Source organism: Vigna unguiculata, chromosome 4, assembly GCF_037176805.1.
Source record: "Vigna unguiculata cultivar grain cowpea cultivar isolate G323 ecotype 2 chromosome 4, ASM3717680v1, whole genome shotgun sequence".
NCBI classification, from domain to species: Eukaryota; Viridiplantae; Streptophyta; class Magnoliopsida; order Fabales; family Fabaceae; genus Vigna; species Vigna unguiculata.
In genome coordinates, this window is record NC_140795.1 from 46,438,824 (window position 1) to 46,459,235 (window position 20,412).

At 30.0% G+C, this 20,412-nt stretch overlaps 3 protein-coding genes across 5 annotated transcripts; all 3 read left to right on the forward strand.

Moving 5' to 3' along the window:
- Positions 1 to 293: 293 nt before the first annotated feature.
- On the forward strand, positions 294 to 1,633 carry LOC114180299 (uncharacterized). Its single transcript, XM_028066587.2, has 2 exons — positions 294 to 619; positions 965 to 1,633. Exons 1-2 carry the CDS (start codon positions 452 to 454, stop codon positions 1,484 to 1,486), a joined length of 690 nt encoding a protein of 229 aa, XP_027922388.2. The 5' UTR covers positions 294 to 451; the 3' UTR covers positions 1,487 to 1,633.
- A 5,147-nt stretch (positions 1,634 to 6,780) lies between these two features.
- Positions 6,781 to 13,117, forward strand: LOC114182325 (disease resistance protein Roq1-like). Of its 3 annotated transcripts, XR_014994251.1 has the most exons (7): positions 6,781 to 6,965; positions 8,776 to 9,190; positions 9,292 to 10,396; positions 10,553 to 10,828; positions 10,934 to 11,584; positions 11,676 to 12,360; positions 12,440 to 13,117. XR_014994251.1 is itself a non-coding variant. In XM_085672118.1 (6 exons), exons 1-6 carry the CDS (start codon positions 8,688 to 8,690, stop codon positions 11,920 to 11,922), a joined length of 2,589 nt encoding a protein of 862 aa, XP_085528244.1. In that variant the 5' UTR covers positions 8,650 to 8,687; the 3' UTR covers positions 11,923 to 11,969. The 3 variants fall into 3 exon arrangements, 1 of the variants encoding a protein (XP_085528244.1); XM_085672118.1 differs by lacking the exons at positions 6,781 to 6,965; positions 12,440 to 13,117 and having other exon boundaries at positions 8,650 to 9,190; positions 11,676 to 11,715; positions 11,909 to 11,969; XR_014994250.1 differs by lacking the exon at positions 6,781 to 6,965 and having other exon boundaries at positions 8,651 to 9,190.
- Positions 13,118 to 15,846: 2,729 nt separating this feature from the next.
- Positions 15,847 to 19,743, forward strand: LOC114181361 (putative oxidoreductase At4g09670). The gene is made up of 2 exons (XM_028067787.2): positions 15,847 to 16,378; positions 18,819 to 19,743. The coding sequence occupies exons 1-2, from the start codon at positions 15,911 to 15,913 to the stop codon at positions 19,446 to 19,448; spliced, it is 1,098 nt and encodes a 365-aa protein (XP_027923588.1). The 5' UTR covers positions 15,847 to 15,910; the 3' UTR covers positions 19,449 to 19,743.
- The last annotated feature ends 669 nt before the right edge of the window (positions 19,744 to 20,412 follow it).

Below are 20,412 nucleotides of genomic sequence, written 5' to 3' on the forward strand. Positions count from 1 at the left end.
TAAAATTTATTGTTAAATTAGATTTAAAATTCATTTTTTATTATATCTCTTGTAAATACTTTTTATTTTATTTGTAATATATAGTAAGTTATATTCGTTTTTACGTAAATCTTTCTTGTGGCAACATTTCTCTTTGTCTCTTTTCTTCTCCCTTCAGTTTATCCAAAGCACCCCTCTTATTCTATTTCTTCTTAAATAAGTTCTTCATCCTCTCTCACCCTCAACCAAACGAAATGTAAGTACAAAACGTTCCTATCTTTTCATTCATTGATAATAAATTAAACTTTTTTCCTACCTAAACTTCTTTAGCACGTGCAAATGAGCATTGATTAAAATGTTTTTTCCTTTCTTTCTCTCTCTTTTTATATATACATATATAGTTACGGGTAGTATATAGGGTGAAAAAAAGTAAAAGACGAAACAGTAGATGAAGAAGAGAGTTTAATCTGAGATGGAGTGGAGAAAATACTATTTGGATGCGATATTGGTGCCATTAGGGTTAGTGATGATGGTAGCATATCATGTTTGGTTATGGCATAAGACTCAGACACAGCCCTTCACCACAACCTTTGGAAGAGAAGCTGATGGTCGCAGATTATGGGTTCTTCTCATGATCAAGGTATTCTTCATCTTTCATATATTCTCCCAAAGTTTAATTTTCATTACATTTTAGAACTTATATAATTCATTTTCATTTCCTTCTAAACTTTTCATTGTTTTCCTCTAAAATTAACAAACACAATTCACTTATCCTTGTCCTTAAACTTAATTTTTTCGAGTCTCCTAATTTCTTCTCTCTCATTTTCATCTTACTTGACATTTTTGTCTCAATCAAACACCTCACTCATTTGCATAAATAATAATATAGATATCCAAAGAGTGACTTTTAAACAACTACTAATTTGATTATGAAATTAGGGAAGTAAATCGATGAAAATAATAAATTTGAATTTTACTGATGCAGGATGTTGACAGAAGGAGTATCGTAGCAATCCAATCTCTTCGAAACTTGATCATGGCATCAACACTTATGGCGACATCAGCAATTCTGATATGTGCTGGGCTGGGAGCAGTGATAAGCAGCACTTACAGTGCTAAAGAAGCAATCGATAACACAATTTTTGGAGCACACGGAGAATTAATGGTGGGTCTCAAATATGCGATTCTCCTTGCAACATTCTTATTCTCATTTCTCTGCCACACTTGCTGCATAGGCTTTCTCAATCAAATCAACATTCTCATTTGCTCTCCACAAGATCACAAATCCTTAGTCACTTCACACTATTTAACTCACCTTTTCGACAAGGCCATCGTCTTGAACACACTCGGAAACAGGCTTTTCTACTCTGCACTTTCCTTCTTGCTTTGGATCTTTGGACCTGTCCCAACTTTCCTCTCTTCAATGGCCATGCTGCTTCTGTTATACAACCTAGATTTTCTTTCTGTGCCAAATGGTGGTTTTGTTCATGAAAATGACAACACTTAGTATGTCTCAGTTTAAAGCACCAAGAAAAGAATGTGTATCATATCTCTGTCACCCAAAGTTGTTGTATGAGTATATGTGTTTATGTATCAAAATTAATCCAGAGTAAGGAATATAGATGAAGAAATATTTATCTGGGTTTACAATCTTTTTTTTTGTTTGTTTCTTTAGTCTTTCATTAAAATTTTGATGCATCGTACGTGACTTCTGAATATTTTTTTTCTGTTGACATTTGTTTATGAAATAAATGAAGAATGTGTTTATGAATTTAAGAAAAGTAACTTAACCTAAGTTGTAGGAAAATAAACAATCTAATTTCAATAAACATAATTTCATCCCTAAAATTAAAAAAAAAAAGTGCGTCTAAAAGGAGAATAAGCATTTATATTTGTTTTTAAATTTAAGTATACTTTAAATTTAAAATTGAAATATTCACTGACCAAACTTGAACAAAAATTAATAATAGAATCCAAACAATATGAGAATATATATATATATATATATATATATATATATATATATATATATATATATATATAAAAGAGTAATATAAAGTTTATCATCAACAATAATATATTAAAAAAAAATAAAAGTTACCTTTAGTTAGTGTTTCTCTACACTCTTTCAATGACTTAAAATATTTAATAATCGAATCAGAACTAAAGCTAGTTGTAATATATAGATTATTATAGTGCTTGCTGAAAATTCAGCCATCTTATTTCTCAAATTGTTCTTGATTATTTTCATTGCAAAAAAAGATCTTTTAGCTGTAGAAACTAAAAGAGTCATGATAAGACGAAATAATTTATCAATCAAGTAGAAACTTCAGACTTTTTTCCATTGTTAACTTCCCTCCAACTTTTAAAACCTATAAAAAAATCATTCAAAAAGTTAAAGCATGTTGATGACAATTAACTCATTGCCAATTAGAATTCAATAAAAATCAACTCAATTACATGTAACAATGAAAACATCTACGTCAGGCTATCCACTTGGTTTTTTACTAAAAAGATAGCACAGTAAACAATATGCAACATCTTTTAATGGCGAATACTCTAACTATGAAGGAAATAAGCTAAACCATGTGTACTGAAATCTTCTTGGATGATCATCTTTACTAGACAACGGATAATTTTCTAGATGCATTTGATATGAATCCCATTTTAGATAGCCCTTTTGTACCTCATCAATTTGATTTGGTGGGTATTGCCAAATTTGAAGACGCTTCCCGGATCACGTTCTAAAGCATTTTCAAATTCATTATATGTAACTTTAGGAACTTTAGAAAGTTGTTTTTTGTTTTCTTCAATTTTTGGACTCTTATGAAGTTTCTCAATTTTAGATGACATAGATGCATTTTTTTCATCTTCATCACAAGCCTTCCTCTTGAAAAAATAATTAATTCTTTTACTCTTTACCATAAATTCTAATATAAATTTGTCACCTCTCACCTATTTAGATAAAATTATGAATACCCAAAATTAAATCTTAAAAGCAAGACTCAATATTTTAAGAAAATTAATAACTTCTAAATTATTATTTCCCTCACCTTAGAGTAGATTCCTAATCTTGCTCTTTTCTTACACAACTTCAAAGCCTACAATAGTTCTATCTACACAAAGAAGAGTTTGATCAACAATTAGAGCATGATTTTGTGATCCTAACAGGTAGAGATATACCTAAAGCGTAGAAAAATCACATACAAGAGGAAAACATATTGTTTCAAAAAAAGGTAAAAGATGAACTTTCTCAAAAGAATAAATTGTTCGGTCCAAAATGTTCCTTAACTCCTCAATTTTGGCGTAATGCAATTTGATTTTAAAAATAATAAGGAATTGATGATGAAAATTGAGATGAAAATAAGAGGAGAGAAAAGATGGAAACATGGAAGAGAGAGAAACCAAATAAAAAATTATAAAAAATTATAATAGAGAAGAAAAACATGATTTTTAGATTTTAAAAAATTTTTTTCAAACTAAATTAATATAACTAAAATAATAATATATAAATAAAATAATAATATATAAATATATATTTTTTAAATATATAAAAATAAAATAAATAAAAAGTCTTTAGAATTAATATAAATAAAATAATATATATATATATATATAATTTTTAAATATATCGAAAATAAAAAATCGTTGGGGGTGGCACCCCTGTCAAGCTTTTGGTCCACCACTGCACATTTTTAATATAAGTTTGTGTTTGGTTTCCTAAAATCTAAAAATTGTGTTGGTGGGATAAAAAAACGGTTTTATGTTTGAAATTGATATTTTTAAAATTTATAATATTCAACATTTAATAAATATGAATATGTCACTACTTGCAAAAAAAATTTGACTCTTGATCATATCTTAATATCATTAATTCAAATTCACATGTTTATGGAAGTGTTAGGTATACAGAAACACATTTGACAAATTTTAAATGTACTAATTTCACAATACATATATAGCTATTTTAGAAAAAAAATTATTTAATCATATATACATATATACTAATTTCTACAATTATTTAGTTTTAAATATTCATTTTTATATTTTTTACAATAAAAATATTTATATTTTTTCAAATAAAAAAAAATGTATCAATAGTAAACAAGTCTAGTTGATGAAGTGAAATGTATGTCGCTTTAATAATGTTAATAAAGATATGAAAGAGTCTACTACTTTGAGTTGTTGTTCAAACTTTGGCTGGAATTGGATCAAAGTCGACTCTAGGTCCAATCAGATAAAGTCTTTGCTTTAGACCTCTAAAAAAAAAAAATTAAACCTCTAATCATTTTTTAGTTTTGGTATATCTCTATTAAATTAATTGTAAAATTATGTTTGAGAATAAAATATAATTAAAATATTACGAATGACTATTAATTTTTAGAATAAATTATTTGATTAGTAAAAATGTCTCATTTTAAAGTTTGTTTCAAGTATATCAAAACCTTAGTTAAATATGTTTGTTGGTCATGCACATGTTATTACCTACTTCTTGGGAATGTATATGAAATGTTTGAAAAAGATTTTTGTGGTATCTTAGGAGAATAGAGTAAGATGAGATAGTTTTTTTTTTTTTTAAATGGTAGAAGAAAAAAATAAATAGACTCGTGACATTTTTCAAATGATGTTAATGCAGATATAATGGAAGAGATCATATTGAGTATATTTAACAAACAAAAAAACTCAATTGAATAAAAAAATAAAGACATAAATAAATTATAAACCTCAATGTGTTTATTTTGACTTTTATTCATAAGAGTTATAATTTCTTCATGTTTTATGAAGTGTAATTTTTATCATATATTTAATGTGATATGCATGTTTTGTATTTATTTATTTAATAAATTTTCATATCATAAAAAATAATTAATCAAATTTAAAATATCAAAATAAGTAAGATGTCAAAGTTTATAATAATAAACATAACCATATTTGAAAATAAATTATAAGCTCAAATATGAAGATGAAATTAGTATCAAACACAAAAAAACGTAAGCCTATTTTTCCTTAAATACATTGTTATCTTGAAATTTAATGCTAATCTATGTAAAAGTTTAATTAAGTTTTATCCCTACTTAGAAAACATGTATCTAGACACGTGGAGTAAAACTACACCACTTAAATGTATGGTCTAGAAACGTATTGAGTTTTGATAGGAACTAAATCTTTAAATATTTTTGTGGGAAAAAATCATATTCATCTTTAATTATAAAAGTTCATGATATTTATTTAATTTTAAAATTTGTACATAACATATTAAAAGATAATATTTTTATATAAAGTTTAGCACATAAGAAAACTAAAATAAAATAGAATTTTAATTCAAAAGAAAGCAGAAAATACTTTTTAAAAATATTCTACGCCTAACTTCCTCGTATAGTACGGAAGAAAAAAGTCTTCGTTTTTAAGTTGCTTTAGTGTCCAGTATTATTAATAATTATCAGTGAATTATTTTAGTCAAAGAGTTGAAATTTAAATTGTATGTATAAGTTGGTTTAGATATTTAAGTTTGCATTTATGATATGAGGTTTATGTTTATGTGTTTACATTAGCCTAATCAAATATAGAAAAGGATTATGATTATTGTTATCTTTATTATTTATTTTTAAATCTAAAATCCTCTCTCATTGGATATGCAAGCATCCTCTAATTGGGTTAAGCTCATTTTCTGATATATTAGTTTTCTGAACTCTAAAATTATTATATTCTATAAAAAAAAATTGTTCCGTACAATATAATATAATTATTCTGTGAAATCCATCAACTGATAATAGAGCCTAGGATTGATGTATGTTATGTTTGCTTATATTATAATAATATTCAAAGTTTAATATATTAATTAATATTTAATTGTGAAATTGGAATCACCAAATTGTCATAAACTGAACTTTCTAATTCTTTGGATTTTCATGAAAACCAAATATTAACTAACATCAAAAGGTTGATGTCATTCACAACCTATTCTTTAAAAAGGAATAATTTTAAAACTAAACTCTTAACTAATCACTCGTTAATAAAATTCTTCAACCAAGCAAAAACATATGCTAATTTAATTAATTACTTGTACTCATAAATTTTATTTCCCTTTCTATAATAAATTTTAACTATTATTATTGCTACTATTATTATTTTCATTTACTAAATAATAACTCTAGTTAAATTAGCAACTTAGTTTAGCTAAAGAAATTAGTAGAATAAATATGTGGGGTAACTATGCATTTCTGTGTAAGAGAGGACGAAAGCCCACTACTAAAGAGAGTTAAAACTCCAACTAAAAGAAGAAGATTTCTACCTGCACCACCCTTTTTCTTCATGCACTCCCATAACTACTGAAATGACCGAAGTATTCTTCACTAACAAGTTATTTTACACCCTAATATTTCAAATATTTCTCGCTTTGTATTTGAAAGCAGCGCACGCTGATTTGTCATCCCTACCTACATAAGGAATTATTTTTTAATAATTTTCTTCTTAATTTATAAGCTGTAAAATACTATGTTTTAATTTAATAACCTTATTTTGATTTAATTAAATGAGTAGAAATAACAAATTTTATAAACTTATTTATTAAAATGATTAAAATTACTAATTCTATAACTTATATAAACATATTTTGAAATAAATATTCACAGTGAATTATGTTGACCAGTCTCTTGACTCTGTAATTGCCCTGGCGCTCACAGAGTACAAGTCATGCGACAATGGTCCAAGCACTTTTTATTACTGGCCATGCTAATTGTGCCGCATCCCCATCTTCCGAATCATATATAACTTTTAAATTGTGGAATGCGAAAGCATTCCCACCTCTCCTCTTCTGCAGCTCCCTTCGTCTTTCGCCGCCAGTCTCCCTTCATGTTGGCCATTCGTTGTGACCAAGTCAGGTGGTGGCGCACGGTGGATCCCTTAAAGTGTCCAAGGTCCTCGCCGATATGTCGAGTCCGTACATTGACTGACGCGGGATAACCCGCGGGAACTCACTCTGGAAGGTGCGTTTCTTTCTCAAGATTTGAAGTTTCGCGCTTGTGTATTTCCATTGAATTTTTTCTTAGATGATCATGAATCATTACAATTTCTTTTGAGTTTTGAAATTGCAATCCATGGGTAGCTGATTATATTATAAGGCTTTGTATTGTTTTGGCTGTTTTGAATCAGTTCAAGCCGATGCTGAATTCGTAAACAACCTTTTTAATTAATTTTTTTTTGGGATGAGGTTTTCTATTTGCTCTGGACAACAATGCTGTGGTTGTGGCTTTCAAATCTTTAGATGTTTTGTAGAATTGAAAGGATATGGGGGTGCGAAAGTCATTTTTTTCTTTCGAACTTGAATTTCAAAGTTATTTTTAATTTTCAGATTATACATTTCAAAATTAATTTTTTAAATTAATATAATCTGAAATTTTGTTTTATTAAAAAAAAATGTGATTTTCATATTATGTAATCTGATTTATTTTTTCAGAACTATATAATTCAGAAATATTTTAATATTCAGATTGTACGTAGATTGGATGTTTTTTATATTTACAGAGGTGCAGGACGAAAATATAGTGATGGTAGGAAGAATTAGGCATAAAACAAAGATGAGAAGCAACAAGAACTACTTCCAACTTTATGTAACCCACGAATTTCTTGAATACCTATCATGCATTTATTGTTGGACTTTCCAATGGAAAGCCCATTCCAAAATGCAAAGAAGTTGCATAAAATTGTGGGAGTGCAGAAAGAAGCACTCGACTAAGTAAAAAACAAAAGTAAAAACAAAGCAACCATTAGAAACTATTGTTTGGTGCATTTTTTTTTTTCAAAATAAACCTATTTAAAAAAAATTGCTCAAATAAACTCATCTCCACTTCAATTTCTAAAATAGACTCATATATTGTTCACGCATTGAGAATTTAATGTCTGAAGAGCCAAATTCTCAACAATGAACAACACCACCAAATTCTAAAAATTGAAAAAAATTAAACTTAAATATGACTCTTCTAAGATCAAATTCTCAACATATTCATTTCCGCGTAAAGAAAACCTATTAGTATTTGATTTGAGAAAATCAAATTCCAACCTAATTTTTTAAATTTTATGCTAAAATGGAAAAAAGTGAGTGAGAGTTGTTTGAAGTTAAGAATTCGGCTTCTAGTGAATAGTAAATAGATATAGTTTAGGAATTAAAGTAGAAATGGGTTTATTTGAGTATTTTTTAAATCAGTTTATTGTTGTGGGGGAAAAATTATTAAAATTGAGCCACGTCATATGAGTATTATGTTACTCTACCGTCAATGTTGGCGTGCTACCAACAGCAATTTAAAAAATTCTTACAATATTTGTGCAGCAAAATCTTTTACATAATTTGCTATTTATTCTACACTGTTTTTTGTTTTTTTGTGTGTTTTTCCAATTATGTTCTTTTATATTTTAACAGTTATTGCCGCGTTTTTGGTGAGACTTTTGTTTTTTACCTGAAATGTATGCATCAAAGGGAATTAAATAGAAAAAAGGTTACGACATAGCAGTTATAATCGGTGGAAAAAAAGATAAAAGAAAAGAAAGTAGTATGAACAACAAGAACGGAAAATGATTTGAAAGTGATGATTCAATTTATTAAGTAGAAGAAAAAAAATTAAAAGTAACGACTTTGACTTTTGAAAGCAACCCTTATATGATGGATTGAAGGCATGAAACAAAAACCAAAGCATTTTGCGAGTTTCGTTATTATGGCATTAAAACAAGCACCTATTTCTTCTTCTTCTTCTTTTACGTCAAAATACAGTTATGATGTTTTTCTTAGTTTTCGTGGTACAGATACCCGTTTTGGTTTCACTGGTAATCTATACAGTGCTTTGAGTCAAAGGGGAATCTTTACCTTCATCGATGATGAAGCTCTCAGAATGGGAGAAGAAATCACACCTTCTCTTCGCAAGGCAATCCAAGAATCCAGGATATCCATCATTGTTTTCTCCAAAAACTATGCTTCCTCAACATTTTGTTTGGATGAACTCCTCCAAATCATTGAATGCCACACAAAACAGAACATGTTGATTTTGCCAGTGTTTTATGACGTAGAGCCATCACAAGTGCGACATCAAAGAGGGAGTTACCAAGAAGCATTTGCAAAGCATGAAAGTGAAAAATTCAAAGATGACATTGAGAAGGTTCAACAATGGAGGCTGGCTTTGCGTCATGCTGCGAATTTGTCTGGTTTGCATTTCAAAACTGGGTAATTCATCTCTGTTACAAATTATTAGTATATAACAACAGTCTCTCTGATTTGCCAAAATGCATGTGACACTGATTTGATTGCTCTTGTATGAATGGCAGTGAAGAGTACGAGTCTGAGATAGTGAAAAGGATCGCAGAAGAGATCTCCACTAAGCTTAATCGACCTCCCTTGCACATTGCTGATTATCCTGTTGGTTTGAAAGTTCAGATGCAACAGATACAACAAATCATGGGTGATGAGTTTGATAACAAAGTGACCATGCTTGGGATTCATGGAATGGGAGGAATAGGAAAATCAACTCTTTCACGTGCGATGTACAACTTGATGGCAAATCAATTTGAAGCTTCGCACTTTCTTGCTAATGTCAGGGAAAAGTCAGAGAAGGACGGTCTGGTGCATATCCAAGAGACAATGTTGTCTGAGTTGGTGGGGCAAAAAATCAAGTTAGGAGATGTGCATCGAGGAATTCCAATACTACAGCATAGACTCTGTGGGAAAAAGGTCCTCCTTGTGCTTGATGATATTAGTAAAAGAGAACAATTGCATGCAACTGCTGGAGGACTTGATTGGTTTGGCCCTGGTAGCATCATCATCATAGCAACAAGGGATAAGCATTTGTTAGATGTTCATGGAGTTCAAAAACAATACATGGTTGGTGAAATTAACGAAATGGAAGCCCTTGAATTGTTTAAGTGGAATGCTTTCAAGAACAAGGAAGTTGATCCATGTTACAATGAAGTCACAAAACGTGCAATGTATTATGCCAACGGCCTTCCACTGGCTTTGGAAACGATAGGCTCAAACTTGTTTGGCAAAACCTTGGATGAATGGGAATCTGCATTAGAAACTTATGAGAGAATTCCAAATAGAGATGTTCAGGAAGTTCTTAGAGTTAGCTATGATAGTTTGGATGCTTATGAGAAAGAACTATTTCTTGACTTAGCTTGCTTCTTCAGAGGAAACTCTCTTAGATACGTTACAAGTATGATTGAAGCAAGAGGTTTTCCTTCAAAATATAGTATTAGAGTTCTGGAAAAGAAATCTCTCATCAAAATTCGAGAATGTCAACATGAAACTGTGACAATGCACGACATGATTCGGTGTATGGGAAAAGAAATTGTTAGACAACAATCAGCTCTGCCTCACAAACGGAATAGGTTGTGGTTTTATGAGGACATTGTTTGCGTATTGGAGAAAAACATGGTAAGAGTCCTATTCCTTTCCATTTCTTTTATTACATCATGAGTTGAACCTGTACACATTTCATGATTCTTAACTCTCGTTAATAAGAGCCAACAAAACGTTTACATTTTGTGGATTCTAAATTTTATGGTTCCTTTTGTGCTTTTGGCCTGAAAGGAAAATGATAAAATTGAAGCGATGATGTTGGACATGCCAGAACACCAAGAAATCCAATGCAAACCAAAGTTGTTTGGAAAAATGAAAAGCTTACGGATGCTTATTATAAAAGAGAAAGTTTGCTTTCTTAGAACCCCTCCTGCTCTGCCGAACAGTTTGAGGGTGCTGGAATGGCAGGGATATCCTACAACTTCTTTACCGCGTAATTTTCATTTGAAGAATCTTGTCATACTCAACTTGTCATATAGTTACTTTGGATGGGAAAAACCACTAGAGGCATGTACAATTAACTCTACATGATTTAAAATTAATTTAGCTTTTGGTTGAACACTTGATTCTTCAAAAAAATAAACTAATAACTGCAGACTTGTTATTTTGCAGAATTCAAAAGTTTTGAGACAATTGATTCTCAAAGGCTGTAAGAATATTAGACGAATACCTGACATGTCTGGTTTCCCCAATCTGACAGAACTCTATGTTGGTGAATGCACAAATCTGTTTGAGATTCATGATTCAGTTGGATCTTTACTTAATCTTAAAAAGTTTTGCGCTGAAGGATGTAGCAAGCTCACGATTGGTCCAAGTCGCATAAAGTTGATATCTTTGGAGCATCTCTGCCTTCGGGACTGCAGCAGTCTTGTTATGTTTCCAGAAGTATTGGCACCAATGCACAAACTAAAATACGTTGACTTGGGAGGAACTGGCATAAGAAATCTGCCACTTTTAATGCAAAGTCTTGAGGGTATTCAAGTATTGTCCCTGGGGAAAGGCAAAATGCTTGAAATTAATGAATCCTCCAATTTCTTTCAAACCCTGCCAATATTCTGTCCTAATTTGACAAAATTATATTTACGAGACTTAGACATTATAATCCTTCCCGCCAGCATTGAAGAATGTCACTCCTTGAAACATCTGCACGTGATCAACTGCAAGAAGCTTCAAGAAATTAGAGGACTTCCATTGGGCATAAATGAGTTGTCAGCAGCAAACTCTCCAGTTAAAGCCAACTCTTTGACATTAAAACTCAGACAGGTGGCGTGTCTATCTTCTTTGAGTGATTCCATTAATTAGCTGTTTTTCTTTTTCCAAACTCATCATTCATATGACATGACCCGTTTCACAGGCCATTCATTCTGCTGCAATGAGATTCTTTGTTCTTCCAGGTCGGGAAATCCCAGAATTATTTGACCACTCTAGCAGTGGAAACTCTCTACTTTTTTGGTTTCGTAAAGAATTGCCCTCTCTCGCTGTGTGTGCTATTATTGGAGTCTGGGAAAATGTCAACCCTCCTTTCGTTGCCAGGTTTAATTTCCATGTTAGAGTGAATAATATTTATAAGTGTGTTTCTTGTTTCAGTTGTGGTAATATAAACTGGACAACTGAGGATAGTCACATAATTATACTCAATCGTCAAAAAGATTTTCAACATCCATTGAGTTCGGATATTCAGAGAGCGCTTCTGACGAATGAGTGGATTCCTGGGAAAATAATGTTGAGGATAGAACCAGAGAATGATTCAAATTAGTTGGGAGAAATCAAAAGGACAGGGGTTTATGTAAATCGAACATGTAGTAGAATGGAGGATGTTCGGTTCAGAGATCCTTATGATCTCTATAAAGCAAGTACTACGGAAAATAAACTTGTGTTGCTTAGTGAGGCATCTGATACACAACAACAAGAACAGTCCTCACCTATATTAAACTCCACAACCCCATTGGAATCTGCTGTTGGGGAACAACCTTTGAATTATGTGTACAACAATTCAGATTCAAAAGAATCGACATCCCCTGTTGACTCCAATAACCAAGGTAAATTATCCTTTGTCTTTCCTTTCTTACTCTTTGATCAAATTAGTTCTGCTTCTATTCATATTATACTTTGGTTCAGATGGAGTGCTTCTAGATGATCAACCAATATTAGCTCCAAGTTTTGCAGAGATGCAAAATGACGAGGCCAAAAGAGAAAGGGCACCACTGATATTAGAAGTTTCAAGTGAGTTCACTGCTCAGAGCAGGGATTACAGTAAAGTAAGTATGAAAATTGAGTCCACAGCATCCCAGTCACGTAAAGTTGATGAAGTAGAAGCAGGTTTGGAAACTCAGAAGCAGTTCAGAAATTCCATGGTCTTGGAAAATCAGATACACCAAAGGCTGACCATGATTAAGAAAATGGAAGAAGAATTAGGAGATAAACTCGGTGCTATTAAAGCCGACATCTCTGCCATTGAAGCTAACAACTCTTCCATTAAAGCTAACATCTCTGACATTAAATCTATATTTCTCCAGACTGGTCTGAGGTACAACAATTGAAATAGAATTTCTATAGTATGTGATGGATGAAAACAATATTATTTTCATTGTTCAGATTCTAAAATTTCATGGTTTGATGTGAGTTTTGGATGCATCTCAATATAATAAAGATGTTATTTTGACAGTGGAATATCGAAATGCTTAGATGGTATATAGGCATGATGATGATACACTTAATTAGAAGCTCTTGTTTCAGTGGCTTTTTTGTTTTCGATTCGTTCTCAATTTTATTTGGAAAGTTTCAGTGTGTTAAGAATTGGAAAGGTATATATATAATCACAATCTCTCAATATTACAATCCCTTACGAAAAAAATAACCCAACACTTGTTGTTCATTTTAAATTGAACTCACCACTCATAAATTTTATGAAGAACACCTTTTGATAATTAATTTTAACAAAGACCGATTGAAAAATATTGGTCTAACAATCCTCCAATTTTTTTACTAGTGATTAGCACAAGGAAAGATGAACCTTTGGATAACATTTCATTAGTATGAAACTCGTTCATAACTTTTTTGAACTTAAAACTCCTACATTACGATAAACTTTTCTAAAGGGTACCTTCCACTTTGCACTTTGTTTTTCTTCTCCAATTCACCATTTAGTGAATAAACTATGTATTGAAACCAACACCTTCGATCCACTTATTTCTCAATTTTTTATACATCAATTATTTGTATATTCTCTAAACTCCTTCCAAAAATTTGTTGGATTTCTTCCACATTAATCTACCTTCTTCACCCTTCTGTTCTTTGTTTCTCAAAGTTCAAACACAACCATAACACGCAAACCAAAATAAATTATCCAAAGATTACGATACACATCCAAATCTTATAAATTTCCCTTCACACTTCTTTTATATTTATTTCATATTAAAATAGGGTGGCTGTTATTGATCATAGTATTGTTCCCACCTAATATTTTTGGGAAGATAGTGGTATTATTGTATGTTATTTAATTGACCGAAGCTATTCACACTACTAAAATATTATATATTTCCTCAATTTTGTTTTGAATTTTTTCATAGAAAATAATTGTAAATTTTGTTATGAAAAATGATTTGCAAGAGATTGTTACCAATTTTTTGCAAAATATTTTGTACAAAACATTTTTTACAAAAAAAATATGTAAGAAATACTTGCGAAATTTATAATTTTGTAGAAAATAATTATCCACTCTGTCAATTAAAAATCTTAGAAAAAATAAAAAGAAAATATTTTCTTACAAAAATTTTATAAAAAAATTTCAAGAAAAATTCTATGAAATATGAAAATTTTCAGTAATGTGATAATAATTAATATTTTTTTTCATAATAGAATTTGGTCAAGCAAAACAAAAAGGATATCCTAAATATATACACATCAAAACATATACATAAATCGACATGTAAGATAAGGTTTGTAGTCACTTTATATATTATAAATTGACCTTACTTACGATGAATGTAATACTTCAAACTTAAGAACAAATAAAGTTGTATTACTCAAATCAACATTAACATATTAAACTAAACCTGATACCAATAACGAACCATTATAATATTTTTTTATGTATGTTATATATATATATATTTTAAATTATATTTATATATTATTATTTTATTTATATTAAATTTAGTAAAATTTTCATTGTATTGTCTATTTTATTTATATATTTATTATTTAAAAATTAAAATAAAAATTAATTTAATGGATATTGGTTAATAAGGTAATAGGGTTCTATCCCTAGTTTAGTTATAAGTTTTTTTTTACCATAAATGATTAAAAAACAATGTGAGTAAAAAGAAAGGTAAAGAAATTGATTAGGAAAGAAAAGATCGAAAAACACACAATATCTCTCATGTGATTAGTATCTTATTATGATTTAGGTACTTATGATCATCTATTAACGATATTTTTCTCAAATTAATTTTTTTTCCAAATTAGTATGCCTAATTATGATTGTATGGATTCTTTTATAAAATTAGCATGAACCCTAATTATATTTTTCCGAAATTGGTATAACCTAAATTATGAAATTTAAAAATTTTGTATTATTCGCGGTATATATGGTAAAATTTGTAAAATTTTATAGATGTATGTATCACGAGTTCTTATGCACATAATGAATTAGTTGAATAACCTTAAATTAGATCAGAGATTAAATTGTTCATGTTACATTAATTTAATGAATTAGAAAGATTATAAATTGAAAAATATATACAAGAATTACTTAATGAAAATGATTTAAACATAAAAAATAAGAATTTTTTATTTAATTAAAAAATATAATTTATATATAAAAAATTTAATTTTACATCCCTAAAGTTTTTGTTATGTTCCGCCACCGCCAGTTATTTTGTTTAACTATTATAATTCTCTTACTTAAGAAAGGGAATTTTTACAAAAAAGCTAAAAAATCATTTAGAGCATGTCTTATAGCCTATAAGACATAGGAGGAAATATACGTGTTTTAAAACTAAAAAAAAAAGTGATTTTCTCATAAAGATTTGATATATATACCTCATTCTTGTTTAGTGGGAAAACGAGAATGCAAAAAAGCTTTAAATTTAAAATATCATTAGAGTCAAATAAATACATCCGCTTCAGTAAGTGAACAAATTATTTCTTCTAGAAGCTTTTTGGCTCTAAATAGCTCGTGGGAAAAAATATATTTGAAGGTCAACTATGGTTATGTTTCTTAATCTCCACCAAATCAAGAATCACTAATTTATTTCAATAATTGGCATTTATTTTGAATAATAATCCACAAAAGACATAATAATAAAATAAAGAAGTGATTCCTTTTCTTTCTCCTGGAGACATGGAAATTCTTTTAAAGGGTAAAATGTGATGTCTATTAAAATAAAAATGAAGCATAGTTTCTTAGGTCAATAAGCTACATTTAATAACGTCTTGGGATCCAACCACCAGCAATTATAATGCTAAATTAATGATATTTTAAAACCACATGCGATTTGGTCCCCTAGATAAATACTTGTTAACCATAGTGTTTATCTCTAAGCACTACAAACTAATCACTCTCTAATCTCTCATAGTGTCACAAATATGAGCGAAGAGGAAAATGCAGTGCGTTTCGGCATTCTTGGGTGTGCTAACATCTCCATCAAGCTATGCAAAGCCATAAGCAAAGCACCAAACGCGAAGCTCCACGCCATAGCCAGTCGTTGGGTCGAAAAGGCTGAATCTTTCGCGGCCGAACAGAAGCTACCTAAGACGGTTAAGGTTTATGGAAATTACGAGAATGTGTTGGAAGATGATGAAGTGGATGCCGTTTATATTCCTCTTCCGACGGGTTTGCATGTGACATGGGCGGTGAAGGCGGCGGAGAGAGGGAAGCATGTACTGCTGGAGAAGCCGGCGGCGATGAGCGTGGCGGAGCTTGACCGGATTCTTGAGGCTTGTGAGGGTCATGGGGTGCAGTTCATGGATGGCACCATGTGGATGCACCACCCTCGAACGGCTAAAATGAAAGAGGCTTTATCTGATGCTCAACGCTTTGGTCAACTCAAATGGGTATGTGCAAATTAATCAATTCATAATATATATATTTCCTTTTTGTTCTTTTTCTTGTGAAAAATATAGTTTAAATTTGAATTACCTTATGGATTCATTATTGCATGAGTATACATACTAAAAAAAAATCATTAAATAACTATTTTGAGAGATTATTTAGAATCTAAATTAGTCTTTAATATTAATCATTAATATTTTTGTTATCAAAAATTTAGTCTTTAAATTAGATTAAGATTAAGTTAGACACTAATTTTCTAATTGTTAAATTTAGATTCTAATATTAATTAAAAAATTTATTATAATAAAAAAAATTTTAGATACTTTTATAAATTAATATTTAAATTAGTTATTATAATGATTAATTATTTTTTCTATAAAATTAATTGTTATATAGTGATTTCTTTTGGTAATTGTTAAATTTTTTCCTTTTTTGTTGGTTTTGGTTTAGAGATAATCGGTGGTATTTTAAGGTTTCCTAGAAGGATTTGCGAATTGAAGTTGTTAAATGAAAGGTTTTTTGAAGTTTTTTTTTTTTTTCTGTTTTCGGGGATTTATTTAATTAGTTTACATATATTTATCAAAGCTTACAATTAAAATCTCGCCGTATATTAACAAAACTTGTATACATGGTAGGCTTTTTCTATTTGATTTTGGCAATTTTAGAATATCTTATTTTTTAAATTTTTTTAAAGAGGAACAAATTTTATATTTGTGTTATCTACTTTTTTCATCGTTTTCTACATTTTAAAGCACTCTCTTCTTTCACGTCTTTTATTTATTGTAAACTTTTACACACGCGTAGATGTTTGTCTTTTCTCGAGCTAGCTTTCTACGAGAAACACATCTACACTCAATTGTGATGCTCGAAGTTGAGGAAAGGTAAATCTAGTAAGCATAGGTTTTTATTATTTAATTAATTCATTTTGGTTTTCTTTACGAACTAAACTCAACACGATTAAACTTGTCTTTTGGTGTCAAAAGTTTGTCACCACTTTACTCGACACAATGTTATTCAACTTTAGCAGATCGATAAGAATGCTGAATATTTAATTATTTTGTTACATAATTTTTACACGTGACAACACTTTCACATTTTGTTAATAAAATAGGTTTTTTTTTTCTTGCTAGCAAAGGTGGTTTGGTTCGAAATGAAATGGCTATAAGAGAACGGTGATTTTTATATCGTCCATGTTGTAATATGAAAATGTTGTCATTTGTTACATTTTCTTTTTTTATAAAACGTGATTGGACGATACAAAAGATTAAATATTATGCATTATTGATGTAAATATTATACAAAGATAATTCCTTTCAATGCCCCTTCAGCCCAATATCATACTTAGGATTAATTGTCAATACTGACATTATTCAACTGCTGACTTAAAAATTAACATATACTAAATTAAAAATTATAGCCAAATTGCGGATACTTTAAAAACCTAAATCATTAAAAGAAATGGAAAAATGAAAATTATAGATCATGAATCGTAGAGGCAAAAAATTCAATTGTTCTTATTACATATTACATCTGTAATATATTTGTTGACTTCTATTATTTACTTCATTTTTTCTATACCTTTACTGATATAATATTAAGCACTCTAACATTCTGTTCTTTATTTAAATAATCATTCAGTGTTTTCTTGATATATATTTCCAATTTTTCAAAATGATCATTTTTATGTAAAAGGGACTTTGGAATCACATGTTTTGAAAAAAAGAAATTGAAACAAATTTTTCAGAAATTTTGGAATAAAAATTTTGGAATGCATGAAATACATTTTGATTTTTTCTTCTTCCAAAATATGACTTTTGAAACACATGTATTATCTTCCAAAACGAATTTTTTGAAAAGTCATACACATTCTGTAAATAAATTGTTTTTCTGAACACGTGAAATTTGTTTGGGAAAGAGTTATTTAGAATGTGCTTTTTTTTTCGTGTTTTCTCTCTTCTTCTTCCTTTACAGTATTCTCTCTCGCTTATTTCTCCTCTGCAACAATGATGGCCACGATGGAACAGTGTCTATTTAATGATAATGGCAGCAGCAATAATGAAGGGTAGTTTAGTCCTTTTATTAATATGGACCGGGTAGTTTAGTCTTTGTAATTAATATGGGGCTGCATTATTAGTAACTGTGGAGGTGCAGAAAGCAATACCTTAAGTTATGGGTCATTATATATGATCCAAACTCTTCCAAAACTTATATATGTAAATATTAAGAAGCCTATTATAACCTAAGTCAATCTTACAAGTTTTGATATCACAATAAATGCAAAAATGAGTTTGATGTGATGTTAAAAATATAAATTTTAAATCTAATTCAATTCTATGATAATCATAAGGTTTATAATATGTGGGTTGTCGATATATTATATATTCTAAATTATCTTATCTTTAATTGACATGTTTGTGTTTTGCATGTGTTGTTGTTCTTCAGATACACACTTGTCTGACATACAACCCTGGTCCTGAATTTCTGAAAAGTAGCATTCGCGTGAAGGCAGATTTAGATGGTCTGGGTGCCTTAGGAGACACCGGTTGGTATTGCATCAGAGCCATCTTATGGGCTGTGGATTACGAGCTTCCAAAATCAGTGCTTGCATTCCCAGGAGCCATTCTCAACCAAGAAGGTGTCATAATCTCTTGCGGCTCTTCCATGCACTGGGAAGATGGAAGATCCGCCACCTTTCACTGCTCCTTCTTATCCCACCTAACCTTCGATGTAACACTTCTGGGAACAAAAGGCTGTCTTCGTCTGCACGATTTTCCCCTTCCCTTTGAAGAAAACTTGGGTTATGCCACCTTTTCGGAGGCCTCAGAGTTGGACTATGCCAACATCGAACCGGGAAGGTGGTGCCCTAAGCCGAATGAGCACGTTGTGGAGACACAGTTTTCTCAAGAAGTTTGCATGGTTATGGAGTTTGCTGATTTGGTTCAGAAGGTTAAGAGATGTGAAATGAAGCCTCAGAAAACTTGGCCACTTTTGAGCAGAAAGACTCAACTTGTGTTGGATGCAGTGAAAGACTCCATCCACAAAGGTTACCAACCTGTTCAAATTGTGAGTTAAATGATGAAGCATATATAGCAATTTTTTCTGCACCATTTGTCTGAGTGAAAATGGAGTTAAATAATATATATAACCTTTTCATAAATAATTGGTGTGCAATTTGTATTTCTTACCGATCTTTAAAAAAAAGAAAACTGCTCACTGATTATTTATGATGGTGTTGTTTAATCTGATTCCATTTTTACTTAGACTAAGTTAGATAACTTCTTTCTGTATACCTGTTATATATGTACAAAGATGAGAATCAATGTTTTGGCAAATTGCAACTCTTGATGTGTTTGCTTAATTGTTGAAACTAATTTATGTTAATTATGAGTACATGACGTTTATAACTGATAATAGTAGTAATATTTAGAAGAAATAAAATTACAAGTGCCTGATCAACACTAATTTATAGTTTCTCCCAGATAATAGTAGATAAAACTATTATGCATTTGCATACACAATAGTACAAAAAATAGAGATTTTTTTAACATTTACGAAGGTGCAAAAGGAAAATATGGGGTGTGAAAAGAAATCTCTTTATGCTTGGATCCAGTGTTTTTATTGCTTGGGCTTGTCACTCATAGAAATGAATAAGCTGATGGCCCATGCATATGTATAGTCATGTGGTAGATGTAATTTTAATTTAGGTATGCAAAATATAATTAAAATTAATTTAAATGTATTTTTAATTTTGATTATGTAAAATTACTTAAAAAATAATTTTATTTATATATAAAAATTAATTATAACTGCTTTTGTTTAAAAGTTAATAAGAATCATTTGCATGCACTTTTAATTTGGTAGTTGTAAATATATAAATATAGTTTTTTTTAATTACTTTCTTTTGAAACAATTACTTTCTCTGCAATGCAACCGGGTTGTTTAATAACTTCTTTTTTCTCGTTGACTGAATTTATGTAAGAATAGCAATATCAAATAAAAGTACTTTGGAAACTTCTTTTGTTAACATACATTTGCC